This window comes from Molossus molossus, unplaced genomic scaffold (genome assembly GCF_014108415.1).
Source record: "Molossus molossus isolate mMolMol1 unplaced genomic scaffold, mMolMol1.p scaffold_m16_p_24, whole genome shotgun sequence".
Taxonomy (NCBI): Eukaryota; Metazoa; Chordata; class Mammalia; order Chiroptera; family Molossidae; genus Molossus; species Molossus molossus.
The window spans coordinates 2,892,433-2,913,949 of NW_023425360.1; the positions used below are offsets into that span (position 1 = coordinate 2,892,433).

The window sequence follows — 21,517 nt, forward strand, 5'->3', positions numbered from 1 at the left end:
CCGAGGTACGTGCCCTTAGTGGGAACTGAACCCGGGTCTCTCTGGCCCACGGGCTGACGCTTTAACCGCTGAGCCAAACTGGCCAGGGCTAAACATTGATATTTCTATCTCTCTCTCCTTCTCCCTTTCTCTCTCTCTAAAATCAATCAATCAATAAAAAAACTTGCTGAAGGAATGAAGTTCATTAACAAATGATCCTGCCCTGACCAGGTGGCTCAGTTGGTTGGAGCATCATTCCATACCCCAAAAGGTTGTGGGTTTGAGTCCCAGGCAGTGCACATACCTAGGCTGTGGTTTTGATCGCCAGTCCAGAGGAGTTTGGGAGGCAACCAGTTGATGTTTCTTCTCACATTGATTTCTCTCTCTCTCTCTCTCTCTCTCTCTCTCTCGTTCTCTCTCCCTCCTTCCCTCCCTCTTCCTTTCTGTCTAAAAATCAATCAACATATTGATGACGATTTTAAAAAATGATGCTGAAGGAATGTACCATCCATTATCTGTACAGAAGAGAGTGAGAGAGGAGAGGAGCTAGAGATGAGGAGCTAGAGATGAGGGGGAATCTGTGCTTCTTACTTCATACAAACATTAAAAAAAAAAAAGAGTACATTCCTTCACAACTAAAAAAAAACTTAAAAGACAATAAAAAAGTTACGTTAAAAGTTCCTAGTAACCCAAGAAACACACATGAACACAACGAGCTCTTATTTGCCCATTCAAATAGCAGAACTTCTTCTTTTAAGCTACTCGAAGCTGTTCAATGTGTGGTGAAGTCAGTGCGCACAGGCACAGCGGGGGGTGAGTTCAGCTGCTACACCCCTTTGGGACAGTTCCTGGCAGCAACCGCAGGAGGACTCATGCCATGTGACTCCGTCATCACATCTGGGAAAGCTGCCGAGGAAAGGATCGCAGAGCAGGGAAACGTTCTGTACAAAACTTATTCTTGCAGCTTCATGTATAATCGCCCAACAGAATGAATCCGAATGGCCCGACAACAGGGAGTGGGCTAAATGTGTGAGGCTACAGATATAAAACATGATGCTTATGTCATAATAGTAGGTGAGAATAAAAGCTGGCTACAGGAGATAAACCAAAGAACTTAGATGCATAACCAACTGACATACACAACAACATGGTGAAGGAGGGGGGATGGGAGCAGGGAGGAGTGTGTCAATGGAAGAAAAAGGAGAAACATCTGTAACAAAAATAAATTAATTAATCAATTTTAAAAATTAGAAAAAATACAGTTTGGATACTAAAATTAAAACTATATATACTCTCGCCCTGGCTGGTTTTGCTCAGCAGTTAGAGCATCAGCCTGCAGACCAATGAGTTGCGGGTTCGATTCTGGTCAAAGGCACGGACCTAGGTTGCAGTTCATCCCCGGCCCTGGTTGGGTCGTGCAGGAGGCAACCAGTCAATATGTCTCTCTCACGTCAAAGTTTCTCCCTCTCCTTCTCTCTCCCTCCCTCCCACTCTATCTGATGATAAATAGAAAAATATCCTCGGGTGAGGATTTAAAAAACAAACAAACTATATATACTCTCTTTAAAGAAATAGAAGAAAAAATATAGAACAACAATCACTGTTACTTTAGGATGATGAGACAGGTAACTTTCATTCCAGATGATGCTACATAGAGCTTCTATTCCTTTTTTTTTTTTTTTATCCTCACCAGAGGACATATTTTCATTCTTTGTTCAGATAGAGCGGGAGGGAGAGAGAGGAAGAGAGAGAGAGACAAACATTGACGTGAAAGGGACACATCGAGTGGTCGCCACCCGCACAACCCAACCAGGGCCGGGGACAAACTGCAACCGAGGTACATGCCCTTAGCGGGAACTGAACCCGGGTCTCCCCGGACCGCAGGCCGACGCTCTAACCGCTGAGTCAAACCAGCCAGGGCTAGAGCTTTTATTCCTTTAGAAAGGTTCGTTTTATAGAGCTTTTACAGTTTTATAAATAAACTTTAACGGAAAGAGCCAACCCTGGAGCTGAATGCAACACACTGACAGTAAACATGGTGGTGAGGTCGCTCCCTGGAGGCTCACACCCACTCCTTTGGGGTAGACAGGGCAGGTGCTACACCAGTTTTCCAATAGGAGAGGCAAGGAGCAACGGCTGGCCCCAGGCCACAGGACAGTGGCCCATCTACAGCTAGATCTCAGATGTCTCCACAGGGCTCCTTCCCCACGCCTCAGCCTCCTGAGAGGTCTCAAGGTGACGGCAGTGAAGCCTGAAGCCGTCCGGAGCCCAGGGCAGTAGCATATGAGGGTTGAATGCAGGGCCCAGGGAGCAGGGAGAGCAGCTAGGTCACGCCCCTGCCTCGGGGAGGGGCCTGGGACACTCACGGAGATCCACTGCTTCTTGCCGCCGACCCACTCCTCAGCCCCAGCGAGGCGGCGCTGCTTGTACTGGGACAGCTCCTGATAGGCCACAAACTCATTCAGAAACAGCTTGATCCCCAGCAGCTCAGCCACCACCGGGCAGTCCTCCCAGGCCACGCCCATCAAGAAAGCCACAGGCCGCAGGATGTAGGAGCAGATGAGCTGAGACACAAGGCAAGAGGAACTGCTGAGACCTGGGCTGGCCTGGGCCCTGCTAGGGGGGGCCACCCACCACCCACTGCCCAGGACTGCCCACTCCACAGGCCCTGCAGGCCAGCCAGACTGTACCTGGAAGCTGAGCTCCTGGATGTCCACCATGTCCCCCAGCCAGGAGAGGGCAGCGTTGATGAAGGCCAGCACAGCCAGGAAGGCAATCAGGTTGGCTGCGATGTTGGCAATAACCTTCACCGATATGGCGGCCCCGCTGCTGGCGGCTTCTATGAGATTCTGAGCATCTCTGTAGTTGGGATCAAGAGCCACTTATTGGCCTGTCCCCAAAAACAGCAGGGCCTCTCATCCTATGGGGGTTAGAGAAGAACCCTGGACAATGTGTTTCAGAGCCAAAGGTCCTTGTTTTCCCTCTGACACCCAGAGAGAGAGGGGATGGTCCCAGCACCAGGATTAGACCCAGGCTTCCAATGCAGAGCTGTCCATGACAGGAGCCATTAGCCACATGGGGCTTTTAAACACTTGAAAGGACACTGCTCGGAATTGAGATATATTGTAAGAAGAAATTACACACTAGGTTTTAGAGATTTAGTACAAAACATCAATATAAAAACAATCATTTAGTCCAGCCGGTGTGACTCAGTGGTTGAGCACTGACCCTGCACCAAGAGGTCGCGGGTTCGATTCCCAGTCAGGACACATTCCCAGGCTGTAAGCCAAATCCCCAGTGAGGGGCATGCAGGAGGTGGCCAATCGATGTTCTCTCTCATTGATGTTTCTATCTCTCTCTCCTTCTCACTTTTTCTCTCTCTAAAATCAATAAAGGAAAAAAATTTAAAAAAAATAAATAAAAATAAAAACAATCATTTAATAAAATGTTGAAATAATAATATTTTAGATATGTTGGGTTAAATAAAATATTTTATTAAAATCACCTGCTTCTTTATACTTTTCTTAAGACAGTGACCAGAAAATGTAAAGTCAAAGGCGTTGTTCACAGCATGTTTCTATAAGGGGCAGTGCTGCTCTGGGCCTTCAGGAAGCTGTGAGGTTGGGACTGGGTACTGTATCCCCAAGCACATTTATCGAAAGCAGCACCTTTTCCATGTTTTTAAAGGATCAGATGTTACACAACAGCTATTAATACTGTAATGAAGCGATGTTAAGAGGTGAGTGAAATCCAGAACCATGCTCAGTATGTTAATATGTGATTGACATACTGGAGGTCAGAGTCCAAGGCATGTGGAGAAGGTGGCATGCAGCCTTCCATGACCCTCACCATACACACACCAGGCCATGTCCCTAAGACCCAGGTCACTCTCTCATGCCTTGAGCAATCCATTGTGTCCTTCTGGTCCGAGAATGGAAATTAAGATATAAGAACTGGAGTCTGCATTTTTCTAAGTGAAGCCACAAAAGAGGGCAATTTAAGCAGAGAGGTGGGCCCAGGGTTGGTGGAAAGGTCCCCCGCCTCTGCTCCTGTCCCCAGCCCCCCACCAGCACGCATCCTACTGTGCTCACCCGGAGCTCAGTTTCACTCCCTCCTCACTCCTGAACTTGGACTCCTCCACCTCCGGGTAGACCAGCTTGGACAGGGCCAAAGCACAGGGGGCAGCCATCACAGAGGCAGCAATCAGGGAGGCCGCGTCAATCTGCGAGGGGGAGAACAGGGAGGACATGTGGGGGCCAAGCAGTGCAGCCCCACCGGTAGGTCACCACTGGCCCTGCTCAGGACCCCACAGACCCTGCCCAGGGGCTCCCACTCTTGCACCGTTGACTAAGGGGCATCAGTGGCGGCCCCCCAATGTCACCCTGCACAGCCTGTGTTCACAGCTCCAGACACACATCTAAACCTCGTCTCTCGGTGGCTCCTGAACCAGGGGGGTGTATAGAGAGACCAGTTTCCGGGATTAGCAGAGAGAGCTAGTGACTGTTTTGGGGCTTTTTGGAAATATGGTGAAAGGGAGAGGTATGTGGAGGCACCATGAAAGGATTCAGTCAAGTGACCCCTGGGACCTCCGAGGTCTAGATCAGCACTGTCCAGTGCAGATATAGTGGGAACCACATCTGTGATTTTAAAGTTTCTAGTGGCCAATTAAAAAAATGAAAAGTAAAAAAAATAAACACATAAAAAGCAAGTAAAATTAATTTTAATCATATACTTTATTCAACTCAATCTATCCAAATTTTATCTTTCCATCCATGTAATCAATATTAAACTTATTTTAAAATATATTAATTTTTTTTTCCATACTAAGTCTCATAGCAGATCTGCCCTGGCTAGTTTGGCTCAGCAGTTAGAGCGTCGGCCTGCAGACCAAAGAGTCGTGGGTTCGATTTCGGTCAAGGGCACGTCCATCGGTTGTGGTTCAGTCCCCGGTCCTGGTCAGGGTTGTGTGGGAGGCAACCAATCGATGTGTCTCTCTCACATCGATGTTTCAATCTCCCTTCCTCCCTCCCTCCCTCCCACTCTATTTGAAGATAGATAGAAAAATATCCTTGGGTAAGGATTAAAAAAAAAGAACTCTCATAGCAGATCTTATTTCAGACCAGCCATATGTAAAGTGCTCAATAGCCAGCCACGTGTGGCCAATGGCTGCTGTGTTGGACAGCGCAGGTCTAGAAATACCCAGATATTCGCAATAGGAGGGGTGTAGGGCGAAGGGAGACAGAAGCTGACCAACAGAGAGAAAGGAAGACAGAACAAGAGGGATCTTCCTGGATTTCAGGGGCTGAGGACAGAGCCAGTGAGGACAAAGGGAGAGGGTGAGGAGAAATTGGTCTAGGGGTCCTAGGGCTGCTGCAATGGCAGCCAAGGGCCAGGTGGGGGCAGAAGAGAGCTTCTCTGATACCAGACTCCTTACGTAGGCGCTTTTCACCTGGGCCGGCTACGGTGGTAGCCTTGGAGCCAGACCATAGGCTGTGAATGGAGACCCATAGCCACCTGGCTGATCCCGCAGCCTCTGCACATTCTGTGGAGCTACAGGAAAGTGGGCCCCTTCAGTGGGGAGGCCCTGCTGCCTGGGGCTACCCTGGGCTCCTCCCTGAGAAAGGGGAAGAAAGTAGGATGAATTGTAAGGCAGATTATAGAAAAGGGACAGAGTTTTCCCAGGATTTAGTCTTCAGGGGCAGCCATGCTCATGCAGTAGAAAGAACACCATCTCTCGACTGGCTGTGAGCCCTGGAACAAGGTTAAGACAGTCAAAGGCCCTAAGTCCTGAAAATATTATGGTATTCCTTCCCCTAATACGTCACCAGGAACAGCTTTGAGTTTGCATTTTTGAAATATCAAACTCCTTCCTAAATCCATTGGTGGGGGTGGGGGAGGTGTACCCGCTCTGATGGGCCTTTCCTAAGCCTCCATGAGATAAGGCGACCTCTAAAGTTCTAGGGGGCAGGCTGCCAGGCCGGAAGACCAGGACAAGAGGCCTTCTGGGAAAGGCACAGCTGCCTCTTGCCCAGCATGCTCTGCGGGACGTGGCGCTGAGCTCACAAATGCAGCCCAGGGACCTGAGGGAAGGAAGGACTGAGGGGCCGCCTGGCCTGGCCTCAAGCCCCTCCTTGGCCACCCTTCAAGGACAGAGCTGAGAAGTGGAATTTGGGACCAGAAAAGAGGACAGTGGGTGTCATTCTCTCATACCCCGATTCTTGCACACACAGCATCTGGGACAGGGAAAGGCAGACCACGGCCTACCTCACTCTAGGACTTAGCGGCATTGCGCTCATTGTATACGGATGCATTTACCCAACTCATGCCCTTACTGCTTGTCACTTAGGTTGTTTCGTACTTTGTTTTGCTTTTCTACTACAAATAATAACAGAATTTTGAATTTTCTGACCACTTGTGGAAATATTTCTGTATCATAATATTCCTAACTAGATCAAAGGGAACTATTTTAAAACTGGCTGATAGATGCCCTCCGAAAAAATTACAGCAAATTATACTTCCATCAAGAATGCGTTCATACCCCAAAGGAGATGTAGGCACCCAGCAAGGAGCCAGCAATGGTGGCATAGCCCCCGGTCATGACAACGTGGATTTCAGAGAGGGTCATGTCTGCCAAGTAGGGCTGGATTAGTAGAGGGGCCTCGGTCTACAAACGAAAAAGATGTCAGACAAACAGAACCGGTCAGGCTGGCACAGGCACCTGGGGAGTTCCTTCCTCCACCCCCCGGGAGTGGGCAGGTCACAGTGAGTGCTGGGGGCCCCCAGGGGAAGAGACAGAAGGTGGTCTGTACTTGACTGAACTTCTCTGAACATCAGTGTCAGCCTGGCCCTGGGCAAGGACCCCCAGTCCTTCCACTCGGCCTGATGATGCTGCCGTGTCAAGTGCCTACCACGTCCAAGCACCCCATTAAGCACCTCACATTAATTACTTACAACCTCTGAGAAAGAAGAGATCATCCCCACTTTTCAGGAGAGCAAACAGAGGATAAGAGAGGTTCAAAAAATGACCTCTTCTCATGCAAAGGGCCAGGAGCAGATGTAACTCCAGGCCTGAACTTTTACTGAAGCCTGGGGGTCGCAGGAAGAAGGGCAAGTATGTCTCTTGGTAACTCAGATGGGCCCGACTCCTGGAGCGGTCTGCAGAGACTCACCCTGGGAGGGTCGGGCCTTCTGAAAGGGACTTAAGACTGATAGTGCCTTCAGAGTCACATTTACTTTGAAAAACACTTTTTCAGAAAGAGGGGTAAAAAAAAGACAAAATGATGTGGTGGAAAGAACCCTGGTCAGAATAAAAAAACAAAACAGGATTCTAAGTCCTGCCTCATCTTGTGGGATCCTAGCCAGTCATCCCCACCACTGAGCCTCAGCTTCCTCATGTACAAAAGGACAAAGTTGGACTCCATCTCTGAGATTTGTGAGTCCCTAAGCTGAAGGCGGCCTAGGCCTAGAACAGTAGGAGATGCCAGACAATACCACTCCCTGGAATGACCCAGGCACGGGGCAGCCCACATGAGCGTCCCTGGGGCATCGCCTCTGGGGACCCCGCAGGAAGGTTTATATGGCTCTTCCGCTGACTGAAGCAGAGCCCCAGGGACCGGGGCGGCTGGTCTCTGGGAAGACGGCCGAGGAGCATGAGAGCAGGACGCTGCAGGACCCACCTGGCTCACGAAGATGTTTCCAGCCACACTCAGGGTCTCAGTGGCGGTGGTGCCCATGGTGACCTGCATTAGCCAGGCGATCTAGAAGGAAGCGGGTACTCTTGGTGGCCAGCATCAGCAAGCCCCAGAGGCAGGTAGAGTCCAGGGTGGAATTACCTTACAAGTCCCCCTTCCAACTCCCAACTCCCAACTCCCACCTACATTCCCTCCAAAAGGTCTATTCATCTTCTCCTTTCAAACCTCCATTGATGGGGGGGCTTACAATCCATGAGAAAAGGATTCCTTGGTCAAATACATTTGAGAGTCACTATACCCACACCCCTTGGAGAGAACTAATATATATTAGCCCAGCGAAGGCTCTGGGAAGTGCTGTACAATACCTTTTTAAATTGGTCAGCTTCACAGAATCATTTGACCATGGAATCCCTTTACCTAGTAGCATTTGTTAACCTGCTGCAGAACTAGAGTTTCATGAAAAAGGTTTGGAAACACTTTATTAGAAAGTTCTTCCTTTCGCCCTGGCCAGTTTGGCTCAGCGGTTAGAGCGTCAGCCTGCGGTCCGGAGAGACCCGGGTTCGGTTCCCGCTAGGGGTACGTACTTTGGTTGCAGTTTGTCCCCGGCCCTGGTTGGTCGTGTGGGTGGCAGCCACTCGATGTGTCCCTTCACATCGATGTTCCTCTCTCTCTCTCCCTTCCTCTCTCTCCCTCCCGCTCTATCTGTACAAAAAATGGAAAAATATCCTCGGGTGAGGATAAAAAAAAAAAAGAAAAGAAAAGAAACTCTTCCTTTCAATCAAAATGAAATCTGTTTCCCTGGAATTTCTCCTCACTGCTTGTACCTCTCAGGCTGCCCCTTCCCTAATTTCCCTAAATTTAATTTATTTTTTATTTATTTTATTTTTTAATCCTCACCCGAGGATATTTTTCCATTTATCTCCAGACAGAATGGGAGGGAGGGAGGGAGGAAGAGAAAGAGAGAGAGAGAGAGAAACATCCATGTGAGAGAGACACATCGACTGTTTGTCTCCTGCATGATCCCGACCAGGGCCAGGGACGAACCGCAACCCAGGTATGTGTCCTTGGCCGGAATCAAACTGCAACTCTTTGGTCCACGGGCCAACACTCAAACTGCTGAGCTAAACTGGCCAGGGCACTTTCTGTGTATTTAGAGACAGCTATCCTCCACAGCCTCCTCCACCCTAGCCTTCTTTTGCTCATCCCTACTTCTTCCAGTCATTCTGTGGAGGGTACCGTGTTCAATCCTCCACTCTCCCGCTGATGGTTCAGTTTGTCGTAGCCCCTTGGTTAAGCATGTTCTCCAGATGTGGGCATCATTGCCTCCCTCATGCCACAGTCTGTAAACTCTTAACATAACCACAGGCAGTTTCTGCATTTCTGGCAGCCACCTTGTGGTGTGGGTTTATTCTGAGCTCAGCCAGTTAAACGCTCAGCATCTTTTGCCAGGTCCAATGCTGTCTCCTGCATCCTGGTTTCGTGCAGCAGATTTTCTGATCAGAAGCACAGGATTTGACATTTACACTAACTAAGTCTGGCCAATATGGCCCCTGCTCCAGTCTCCCGAGATCTTTTTGGTCTCCATTATTTTTCTCGCTAACATTTCTTCTCAAAGCAGCCTCAATTCTACAAACTTCCCTCCTACCAAGATCACCTTGGCTTGTGGTACCATTTCTGCTTAGTATTATGACAAGAGACTCTGAAAAGATGGAAAAGATGTTTGGTTAGCAGTAGATTTGAGAAGGTGTAGACACTGGGAGCAGGGGATTGAGGGAGGGTTTGAGCTCTGGGAGCAAGGCATTCTGGGAGAGTGTGAGCCCTGTTCCCAGGTGTCTCTGGGAGAACCAGCTCGAGGCATTGGGACTCACCTTCAGGATCACCCACTGCATGAGGCCCACGTGGTAGAGAATTGACATGACACAGCTGAAGAAAACAATGATGGGCAGAACCTGTCAGGAAAGAGGAGAGGCCCTAGTTCAGAGGCAAGCAGGTGGTAGGGGACCAGGCAGGGCCTCGGAGACACTAGACAGCCCTTTCCGTCCAAGGCCTTGCCACGGAATCACCTATGTGGCCTCTTTGGAGGCATGTCTTTCTCCACTAAATATTGACCATCCACCCAGCCATCCCTCTTCCTCCCCTCACCACAGACGAGGCCTGTGCTGTGGTAGAGAGGCAAGACCTGAGTCTGCCACTTTTTATCACCTGTAAAATGGTATAGATGTCTGCCTCTCAGGCTGTGGGGGCTCAGGGCCTACCTCCTTGCACAGTGTCCATCCTCCGCTGTGAGCTCACCCGTGGCCAGGACTCTGGACTTAACCTCCCTCCTGTGCTCTGGGGCCCCTCAGATCACTAAGAATGAGATTCCTCCTGGACCTGCAACCGGCATTTCCTCTTGTCACCTTGTTCCCTATTACCAGGCTTGTCACTTCTCTTCCCTCACTCCAAGCCTCACCAGTTCCCCCTTCAACACCTCTCGCATCCACCGCCTCATCCCGGACCAGGGCCCAGCCCAGGGCTGCCTCACCGCAGGCTGGTTTACAATCACCAGGACAGGCAACAATGTAACCGTGTCTCAGCGGAGGGCGAGTTCAATAGCCTGATGTGCGGCCACACAGTGGGGCGCTGAAGTCGGGAAGCAAGAACAGGGGGTTCTCTCTGGGCAGCTATGGAATGACTGCCAAGACAGGTGGTCCAATGAGAAAGGGAAGGTGTAGAACAGGCTGCTAGTATGTGTGTCAAAAGGGTGGGTGGCGCTGCGTGTGCTCTTGTGTGGACACGCAATATCACTAGAAGGGTCTCCAAGCGCCTGGGAATGGCAGTTGCCTTGGAGAGGGAACTGGGGGACTTGGGGGTCAGGGGCGGGAGGGAGACTCACTTTTTACCATATCCCCTTTTGTTCTGATGAAACGTATTATCTGTTCCAAACAGTTTCAAAATAATAAGTTACTCAGAGTCGGTAATACCATGGGAACATTCTTATGGTAAAATGTTAAGTGGGAGAATCGGACATTAAAACCATTGAAAGGACATTAAAACCAGTTCATCCAAACAGTCAACAAAGTTGCCTCTGTGGGCTGGGACTGTGGACTTTTTGTTTTCTTCTTTCTCTATATCCAATTCCTCATCTGCTCCTCCAATTTTCTATGACAGGTGGACACTTCTCAGGGGAGGGGAGCATAGGCAGAGGAGAGGTCTGGGGAAAGCTCATCAATCTGGTTTCGAATCTGCTGGGTTCGAGATGCCCGCAGACCATCCAAGCGGGATAAAAGGTCAGGAGTGCGGAGGAGGGGCTGGCCAGGCCTTGGTTTGGGGCTCATCTGCACAGAAGTACAGGTGGAGGCCGAGGGGCAGATGCAGTGCAGAGGAAACTGTCCTCAGTGAGAAGGGCATTGACTAAGGCCAGGCCCTGGGGTCACTGTTATTAAGGGGTGAGCGGGCCAGGAGTGGCATATGGAAAAGGCAAAGACGAAACAGAGAGGTTGGAGGAAGCCCAGGAGACAAGGACAGCTTTTCCAGAAGCCATGGCTGTCAGCTGTGCCAGACACAGCAGAGAACGCTAGAAAAATAAGGGCTGACAAGTGTCCATCAGTAGACGAATGGATAAAAAAGCTGTGGTACATATACACAATGGAGTACTACGCAGCGGTAAGAAAGAAAGATCTCATCCTTTGAGACGACATGGAGGGACCTGGAAAGTATCATCCTAAGTGAAACAAGCCAAACAGAGAAAGACAAGTTTCATATGATCTCACTTATTTGTGGAATATAATGAACATAACAGTCTGAGGAAGGGGGTAGTCCCAGAGACACAGAAGTGGGGTACAGACTGACAATCCCCTAAATAGGAGGGTGGTGGGGGAGAGATTAACCACAGAACTTATATGCATGTATGCATGAACAGTGGACAGGGACAACAAACTGGGGAAAGGGCAGGGAGGGAGGGGGAGGAGAAACATCTGTAACAAAAATTAATTAATAAAAACAAAAACAACAACAAACAACAACAACAACAAAAAAGAAAAATAAGGGCTGAAATGGACCCTTGGCACCCAGTGGTTCAGCGGTCGCTGGTGGCCCAAGGGAGAGAATGTCAGACAAGGGGTGGGGCAGAGGCCAAGTGTCCGGGAACCGAGGAGGAGAGGGACATGAAGCAGAGGCAGCAAGAGTACAAGCTCTGTGGAGAAGCTTGGCTGTGCTGGAAGGAAGAGGGGCCAGAGCAGAGAGGGGTGGAGGAAGAGCTGTTTTTGTTTTTAAGAAGAGAGCATCTTGAGCAATCAGATTTAGGCTCTCGTTCAAAATGCACGGGGATGACAGAGTGGCCATACGGAGAGCAGAGACCGCCCCAGGCCGCTCCCCTGCAGAGGAGAGACAAGATGAGAAAGATGGTTTTCTCTTTCTTTTCCTTCCCAGACAGGCTGTGGGGTTTATCTGGACTTGCCCCTTTTGACATCTGTCACCCACTTCACTGCAGCGGGGGATGTCACCTGACAGGGAACACAGGCACTGGCTGGAGAAAGCCTTTCGTGTCCCGTGACTCCCCCTGACTGCCTGGTACTGGACACACCCCCAGCACGAGGGGTGGTGACATCATTCTGCTGTCACTTGGAGTAAAACGCATAGAAGATCACGTACTGTCTAGACAGCTTGTCCAATTTATCATGTGAAGGGACTGCTCAGCAGGCTGGCAGGTCTGGAGCCAGGAAGGAGATGCCCAGGGCATTGGACCCAACTGCAGAATTAGACTTTCTACTGGCGGCAACCAAGAGACCTTTTCTATCTGTGAGACAGGGGATCTATGGTGGAATCTATGGTGTTTTGGATTTAAAGGGTGACTATTTAGGGAGGGAAGATGAATGGGGGAGAGGAGAGGTGGCCCCAATTTTCTAAGGTGGAACATTTAATACTAAATAAGGTCCCTGAAGTCAATATGATCCCCCAGTCAGGAAACTTCACTCCACAAACGGGGACACTGAGGCTGTGCCATGTTGGTCACCTGCCCAAGGTCAAACACCTGCAAAAAGACAGAGTATCCCCTGCCCACCAAGCAGGTTGCCAAGACCCTGCCATGACCCTGGGGAGCTTTGCTCAGCACTGAGGCCTCATTTCTCTGTCTTCAGGGACAGCAAGCATCTTCTCCATGGGACAGCCTGAGCCCAGGGTATCGCTGCCCCAGTGAGTCCTGGCTGGGCCTGCTCGTGTCAGTGTTTGCCTATAACTCAAGGGAGAAGCCACTTTTAGCTTCTCCCAGCCAGTGGTTCTCAAAGTGTGGACCTGCAGTATTACCTGAGAATTCGTTAGAAATGCACATGTGGAGCGCCACCCCCAGAGTTTCAGATTCAGTATGTCCGGGGTGGGTCTGAGAATGTGGCCTTTCAAGATGCTGCTGCTGCTGCTTAGTTCGGACACCACACTCTGAGAACCACAACCTGTAAGCAGATGTCGTGTCCTCAACAGGAAACAGGTTCCAAAGGTAGGACTAAGCCCACTTGGACATGGCCCTGCTGCTGCTTCTCCCTGGAGGGAGCTAAGCCAGTGCTCTGGATGACTCCCTGAGGCTGTCCAGGCAAAACCCTTACACTCCCCAGGCCCAAGGCCCAAGCACTGCACACAGAGCCCTGTCACCCGCCCCGGCAACAATGAACCACAATAACCCAAAGCAAGAAGGTCCTCAGAGGCGAATGCTGCAGCACCACCAGCATTACAGAAGAGCAGATACCCCGGACACGCCCCCTCACTTCCTGCTGACCTCACCACCAGCTCCTTGTGTGTAACTCCGCCTGTCCAAGTCTCCTGCAGAGACCTCTGTACTTGCCACGCTCTGACAAGATGTCTCCTGCTTCAGTTGTCATGTCTCTCTCCTTTTTCATCCCAATTCCATCTCCATTTATCTCTCAGTCCCTCCCCTGAAAATGGTGCTAAGGTAACCAGTGACCCATTAATGACTAAATCCATGGCACCTTTCAGTCCTCATCTTATTTATTTTTTGGTTTGTTTGGGTTTTTTTTTTTTTGCAAAATTTGGCCACTGGGGATTGCAGAGGCTGCATAAGGCAGACACCCTGAAATCCCTGGGAGATGAGAACATTTTCCTTCCCCCCTGGGGCTCCTCAGGAAGACCATGGGAGCAGCACTGCTGAGCTTAGGAAGCGGGTGTATGTTCCAGAGGCCAGAGTGTCAGTGAAGGAATGAGTGGCCATGTGCTCCAGGTCAGCCAGACCCAGGGAGGATGAGGGAGCCTGGGGGGAGGACAGCGTGTAGGTGGAAAGTTACCAGAGGGAGATAGAGCCAAGGTGGAATGACTAATCAAAACGATACAGCCAGGAAGGAGGTGGCTTCCACATCATCTGTGCTGGACTCTCGGCCAGGGAGGAGGACTGAAGAAGACTGCAGCAGGGACTCAACTTCCTGGAGGAGTGATGAGCTGGACTATGGCCCAGCAGCAAGCAGCTTGGATTCTAAAAATCTGAGCCAGCTCAGAAAAGACTTCCCCAGGCTGACATGGGCCCAATGCCTTGGACTAGGTCCAGTGGTTCGTGGAAAAAACTAAAAGAAAGCTTCTGAGTCTTCTCTTTGACTCAGCAACAAAGTCACTCCCACAGTGAAGATAAGTCCCAAGCCTGGTGTGTGTGTGTGTGTGTGTGTGTGTGCGCGCGCGCATCATGCAGGTATGTGTGTGCATGATGCAGGGAGCGGGACAATAAATGAAACTTTTTGTTTAGTGAATCTTATGAGAGGGGGAATTCTCTGGCCATGGAGCATTTGTCGAATCCTCCCTCACCTGACCCATCTTTGCTCAGAAAGCCACTGGCCAATCACCAGGAGTTCACAGGACAAGGCCTCCCAGGGGCCAGGGAAAGTATCTGACAGTGAAATTCTGAGGATGGTTAAGGATAAGCCCAACTCCCTTATTTTTCCCTCTTGACTGAACATCCGATCTCAAAATCTTTAGCAACCATTAATATGATTTAAACGTATTACTACTGTGATTAGACATGCTCTTTGGAAGGGAGGCCTGCTATCACTGACTTCCGCTTAGAGTATGAGGAAGAAACATCACTCGACTGGAAGTCCAACAACTCAGCTCTAGGCCTGGCTCTGCCCTAACTCACTGGGTGATTGTGGCCAGGTCACTGCTCCTCTCTGGCCTTGGTGTGACCTCCTCCAATATGAAGAGGAGACCCAAGATCACTGAGCATCCTTGTTAGCCTGACGGTCTATGAATTCATGGTTCTAAAGGTGGTTTAGGGGAGAGATGCAAGCAGCAGGCGTGTGCATATTCCTCCAGAAAGGGAGAAAAGATGAAGGATGCGGCTAACATAAGTGAAAACATACCAGAGGACATGTGATCACATTGCCAGGGTCCCTCCCAGGACCTGAGGCTTAAGCTTCCTTAGCTTCTAGGACGCCCCCAAGGCCTGCCCCCCACAGCTTGCTCAGATGCCCTAGTAGCTGGAAGCGCCTGGCAGAGGGTGTGAAGGCCACACGACCAAGAGTCAGCTGACCTGAAAGGCAAAGACATCCTTGACCAGAGCTTCCCCAAACACGAACTTGGAGCCAGCCTCGGTGTAGCTCAGGAAGATCTGAAAGGAGAAAACAAAACAAACTCTGGAGTGAGGCCAGGGGGAGAGGGTCCTCACACCCCCAAGCAGGTTGGTTCAAGGACTGGTTCCCCAGGTTTTAGCCCTATCGGGGCTGAGGAGCCACCTGGACGCCTTTAAAGCCCCATTCCTGGCCACTCTCCCCTCCCACGCATGTCCTCCGGAAGACAACCTTCAATACACTGTAAATAAACACTCTGAGCCCTGGCCGGTTTGGCTCAGCGGTCAGAGCGTCGGCCTGCGGTCCAGAGAGACCCGGGTTCGGTTCCCGCTAAGGGCATGTACCTCGGTTGCAGTTTGTCCCCGGCCCTGGTTGGTTGTGCGGGTGGCAGCCACTCGATGTGTCCCTTTCACGTCGATGTTTCTCTCTCTCCCTCTCGCTCTATCTGAACAAAAAATGGAAAAATGTCCTCGGGTGAGGATAAAAAAAAATAAAAAGAAACACTCTGAGATGAGAATTATTTGGAGAATAAAGAAACAACGAAGGGAGAAATACAGCGAGCGGTGCCCTCGCCACACTGGCTCAGTGGTTAGAGCGTCAGCCCGTGGACTGTAGGATCACAGGTTTGATTTCCCCGTCAAGGGCATGTACCTCGGTTGCAGGTTTGATCCCAGTCCCAGTTGGGGTCGTGTGGGATGTGTCTTTCTCACACCTCTCTCTCTCTCTCTCTCTCTTTATCTCTCTCTCTCTCTCTCTCAAAAATCAATGGAAAAAATATCCTTGAGTAAGGAGTAACAAAACAAAAAACAAAAAAATATAACTTCAACAAGCTAAACATTACCTTGGGGTTGGGGGTGGAGGTGGAAGTAGGCATAGAGTGAATAAATGGTGTTAGGGGAAAAAAAATTAAAATAAATATTACCTTTATTTATTTTTGTGGGTGTGATTTTTTTTTTTTTTTTATCCTCACCCGAGGACATTTTTGCATTTATCTTCAGACAGAGCAGGAGGGAGAGAGGGAGGAAAAGAGAGAGAAACATCAATGTGAGAGAGACACATCGAGTGGTTGCCATCCACATGACCCCAACCAAGGCCGGGGACAAACTGCAACTGAGGTACATGCTCTTAGTAGGAACTGAACCCGGGACTCTCTGGTTTGCGGGCCAACGCTCTAACCGCTGAGCCAAATCGGCCAGGGCTGTGTGTGTGATTTTTTAAAGAACATGCTTTTGCTTTATTTTTCTTTTTACAGATGTCCCTCCTTCTTCCCCCACTGACATCCTCCACCCCACTCCAACCCCCAACCCCCTTCATCACACTGTTGTGCGTCCATTGGTTATGCATATATGCATATAAGTTCTTTGGCTGATCTCTTCCAACTGTCCCACCCCCCTTCCCTCTGGAGTTTGTCCGTCTGTTCCTTAGTTTCATGTCTCTGGATCTATTCAGTTTATTCTGTTCATTATATTCCACAAATAAGTGAGATCACGTGGTACTTGTCTTTCTCTGACTGGCTTATTTTGCCTAGCATAATGCTCTCCAGGTCCCTCCGCATCATCTCAAAGGGTAAGAGATCTTTCTTTCTTACAGCTGCATAGTACTCCACTGTGTATATGTGTACCATAGCTCTTTTATCCACTCATCTAGTCATGGACACTTGGGCTTTTTCCAGATCTTAGCTATTGTATATAGTACTGCTATGAACATAGGGGTGCATATATTCTTTCTGATTAGTGTTTCAGGCTTCTTAAAATATATTCCTAGAAGTTGAATTACTGGTAGTCCCATTTCTAATTTTTTGAGGAAACACCATACTGTTTTCCATAGTGATTGCACTAGTCTGCATTCCCACGAGCAGTGTACTAGAGTCCCCTTTTCTCCACACCCTCGCCAGTATTTGTTTGATGGTTTGTTGATGGCAGCCATTCTGGCAAGTGTGAGGTAATACCTCATAGCCATTTTTTTAAATCTCCATCCGAGGATACTTTTCTATTTATCTTCAGATAGAGCGAAAGGGAAAGAGAGGGAGAGAAAGGGATAGAGAGAGAAACATCGATGTGAGAGGGACACATTGACTGGTTGTCTCCCATATGACTCCGACCAGGGCCGGGGAAGAAATGCAACTGAGGTGCTGTGCCCTTGGCTGGAATAAAACCTACAAGTCATTGGTCCACAAGCCGATGCTCTACCACTGAGCCAAGTCGGCCAGGGCTACCTCGTAGTCATTTGGATTTGCATCTCTCTGATAATTAGTGACATTGAGCATTTTTTCATATGTCTCTTGGCCATTTATTAAATCTAGTAGTTTTTTGGTGGAGTCTTTAGGTTTTTCTATATACAATATCATGTCATCTGTGAATAATGACAGTTTCACTTCCTCCTTTCCAATTTGGGTACCTTTTATTTTTTATTTTTGTCTGATCACTGTGGCTAAGACTTCCAGCACTATGTTGAATAAGAGTGGTGAAAGTGGACATCCTGTCTTGTTCCTGTTCCTATGAAAATGCTTTTAGTTTTGCCCACTGACTATGACGTTGGCTATAGGTTTGTCATATATGGTCTTCATTATGTTGAGGTATGATCCTTCTATTCACACTTTGCTCAGAGTCTTTCTTTCTTTCTTTCTTTCTTTCTTTCTTTCTTTCTTTCTTTCTTTCTTTCTTTCTTTTTTTTTATCAAAAATGGGTGCTGAATTTTGTCAAATACTTTTTCACATCTATTGATATAATCATATGATTTTTATCTTTCAATTTGTTTATGTGGTGTATCATTTATTGATTTGCGAATATAGTACCAGCCTTGCATCCCTGGGATAAATCCCAGTTGGTTGTGGTGTAAAATTTTTAAAATATATTGCTGGATCCAATTTGCTAAAATTTTGTTGAGAGTTTTGGTGTCTATGTTCATCAGGGACATTGGCCTATAATTTTTTTCTTTTGTAGTATCTTTATCTGGTTTGGGGATAAGGATTATGCTGGCCTCATAAAAAGAGTTTGGAAGTATTCCTTCCCCTTGAAATTTTTGGAATAGTTTGAGGAAAATAGGTGTTAGTTCTTCTTTGAATGTTTGGAAAACTCCCCTGTGAAGCTCTCTGGACCAGGGCTTTTGTTTGCTGGGAGTTTATCTATTACTGCTTCTATATCCTTAGTTGTTATTGGTCTATTCAAGTTTTCTAACCCTTCCCAGTTGAGTTTTGGAAGTCTGTATGATCCTAGGAAATTGTCCATTTCACCTAGGTTGTAGAATTTGTTGGCATATAATTGTTCATAATATTTTCTTAAAATCCTTTGTATTTCTGTGGTGTCAGTTGTTACTTTGCCTCTTTCGTTTCTGATTTTATTACTTTGGGTCCTTTCTCTTTGTTTCTTGGTGAGTCTGGCTAAAGGTTGATCACTCTTGCTTATCTTTTCAAAGAACCAACTCTTGGTCTCAGTGATCTTTTGTATTGTTTCTTTCATCTCTATGTCCTTTATTTCTGCTCTGATATTTATTATTTCCTTCCTTCTACTAACTCTGGGCTTTTCTTTTTGTTCTCTTTCTAAATCTTTAAGTTGCAGGGTTAGATAGTTTATTGGAAATTTTTCTTGTTTCTTGAGGTAGGCCTTTATTTAAACATTACCCTTAAACACACACACACACACACACACACACACACACACAGTAAATCATTTGAAATTTTTAAAGCACTTTTAACTACTGTAAGTTCCACATCACTAATGACTGCCCACAGCCACATGTCTTGTGTCCAGGTACCCTAAGAACATCCCTGTTCTGAGACTCTCCTGTATCAGACCCAGCCTCTGAGGAGACCGCTCTGTCTGGTCACACCAGGACTGAGGGAAGAAGCAGCTGTACAGCCCAGCCCCCAACTGCCCACCTGGTCTAAGGCCCACTACACACCAACCATCCTGGTCCCAATCCCTCCCTGAGGCCTCACCATCCACCTTCCCCCAACAAAATGGCTCTCCTCCACTTGATGGCAACCCAAGATGCCCTGGGAAGCCAGGTCCATGTACATACCTGAATCTGGTTGCCCAGCCACTGGAACGCAACAAATCCAGGTTCTGTTCTGATGACAAGGAGTCCAAGTACAAATTGTAGCCCAAGACCCCAGGAGATGGCCTTCCAAGATACCTGCCACCAATATAGAGAGGTCCTGGTGAGCTCAGTTCCGGGGGGAGGGGGTGAGAGCAGAGGGCATGGGGCTGCTCTAAGGATCTACAGGAGCTTTGGCCTACCTATAGGATAGGGCTGGACATAGTCAGAGGTCTAGACTTATTGCCAGTGGTCACATCCTACCTGGAATTTATAATAGGCCATACTCTTGGCAGCAATAAGCCTGGAGCAATAGGCAGGGGTGGGCAAGGTCTAACTGAGGACCCATGTAAGCCCCGACCAGCCTTGAGCATGCCATGGCGCTTGGTCCTGGGTCATCATCGTGTGGATGGAGTTGTGGCCTTGGGGTCTGGCCTCAGTGAAACCTCTGTGTTTCTGGGCCCTCCCCCCATTTCTTCTTCATAGGCAGGGCCCCCAGCTGTCCTAGTCCAGCAGAGGGGAGCTGGACTCCTCTCAGCATTTAATGACTCCTTAGTGATGATCCCCGAACTCAGGTGTGCATCAGGATCTCTGGGAGGCTTGCCCTGGGGGAAGGTGGTAGCCACACCATGAAACCAGGAAGGGTCTTGCTGTCAGGGTGGTTGTACCGCCAAGGAGGCAAAGAGAGAGAAGGGGCTGTGACCCACTCGGGCCTGACAACTAAGCACTCACTGAGAGATGATGCTTTGAGCAGGCAAAGAGGACGATGATAAACACGCAGATTCCTGCAAAGGACACCAGCTGTTCAGGTCGCTGGGAAGTGTCCAGAGCTAGCCACAGGATCAGGCCCAGGAAAGCAGCGAGGGCTAGACCCCTGCGGGGGGAAAGGCAGAAAGAAATCACCCTCAGCATCTTCCCTACCCCCCCACAATAGCCCACCTGGTCCCCAGGGAAAGGGCACTCAGGGCTTGTGGGAGAAGACAGAGAGCTGTGTGACTTCAAGCAAACCACCTAGCCTCTCTGAGTCTAATTTCCTCACTGGGAAAAGGAAGCCAGACTCCCCATTTCTTGAGGTTGGGAGAGGACTAAATCGGATGTGTGTACAGAGCTTAGCACCTTGCCTTCCTCCTTGTTCCCAGGCAACAACCAATCTGTTTTTCTGTTACCAGATTAATTTGCATTTTCTAGAATTTTATATAAATGGACTCATCCAGCATATACATATTCTTTTTTTGCCTGATTTTCTTGATTCAGTATAATTATTTTGAAATTCATCTACGTTTTTGCGTGTATTGATAGCTCATTCTTTTTTTTATTGCTGAGTAGTAGTCTGTGGTGTAGACACATCACAGTTGGCTTATCCATACACCTACTGATGGACATTTAGATTGTTTCCAGTTTTTGGCTATTACAGACAAAGCTGCTGTGAACATTCCAACGTTCATGTGCAAGTCTTGGTCATTTCTCTTGGGTAAATACTATAAATGAAATGGGTAAATCATACAGTAGGTCTAACCTTTTAGTAGACTGCCGAATTGTTTTCCAAAGTGATTGGACAATTTTATATTCTTACCAGCTGTATATAAGAGTTCCAGTTCCTCCATATCTTTGCCAACACTTGGTATTCAATTTTTCAAATCCTAGCTATTTTAATGGGAATTCAGTAGTATCACTTTGGGTTTTAATTTTCATTTCTGTAATAATTAATGATGTTTGATGTTGAGCATCTTCCCATTTGTTTATTTACCACTTATATATCTTGTTTAATTCAATGTCTTAATCCCATTAAATCTTAATCCCATTATTATATTGGGTTGTTTTTCTTTTTATTCCCCCCCTCCCCATTTATCTTCAGATAGAGTGGGAAGAAGGGAGAGAGAGAAAGGAAGAGAGAAAGAGATATTGATGTGAGAGAGACACATTTTCAGTTAATTTTTTACATAATGTGAGTCATGGATCAAAGTTCTTTTGTTTCTTTCTCTGTTTCCTCTTCCTGCTTCTCTTGCCTATGGATGTCCCATTACTCTAGCAGATTGTGTTGAGATGAAAACTTTTTCCCCGCAGAATTGCCTTAGCATCCTTGTCAAAAATCAATTAACCATATACATGTGGATCTATTTCTGGACTCTCTATTCTGTTCCATTGATCCATTTGTCTGTTTTGATGCCAGTACCACATTGTCTTGATTACTGTAGCTTTACAATAAGTTTTAAAGACAGGTAACATAAATTCATCAACTTTGTTCACCTTTTTCAAAGTTGTTTTGGCTATTCT

General features: G+C 48.1%; 1 protein-coding gene across 1 annotated transcript in view; it reads right to left on the reverse strand.

Annotated features, from left to right (window-relative positions):
* The window catches only part of SLC28A1 (solute carrier family 28 member 1), a 33,752-nt gene that overhangs the window by 3,059 nt on the left and 9,176 nt on the right, over window positions 1-21,517 (reverse strand). The window contains exons 6-14 of the mRNA XM_036277963.1: window positions 19,976-20,117; window positions 19,229-19,342; window positions 15,172-15,249; window positions 9,539-9,619; window positions 7,656-7,736; window positions 6,518-6,643; window positions 4,071-4,201; window positions 2,670-2,838; window positions 2,346-2,543 (exon numbers count right to left, since the gene is read on the reverse strand). Coding sequence (XP_036133856.1) covers window positions 2,346-2,543; window positions 2,670-2,838; window positions 4,071-4,201; window positions 6,518-6,643; window positions 7,656-7,736; window positions 9,539-9,619; window positions 15,172-15,249; window positions 19,229-19,342; window positions 19,976-20,117 — 1,120 coding nt within the window. The remainder of the gene's footprint in view (window positions 1-2,345; window positions 2,544-2,669; window positions 2,839-4,070; window positions 4,202-6,517; window positions 6,644-7,655; window positions 7,737-9,538; window positions 9,620-15,171; window positions 15,250-19,228; window positions 19,343-19,975; window positions 20,118-21,517) is intronic.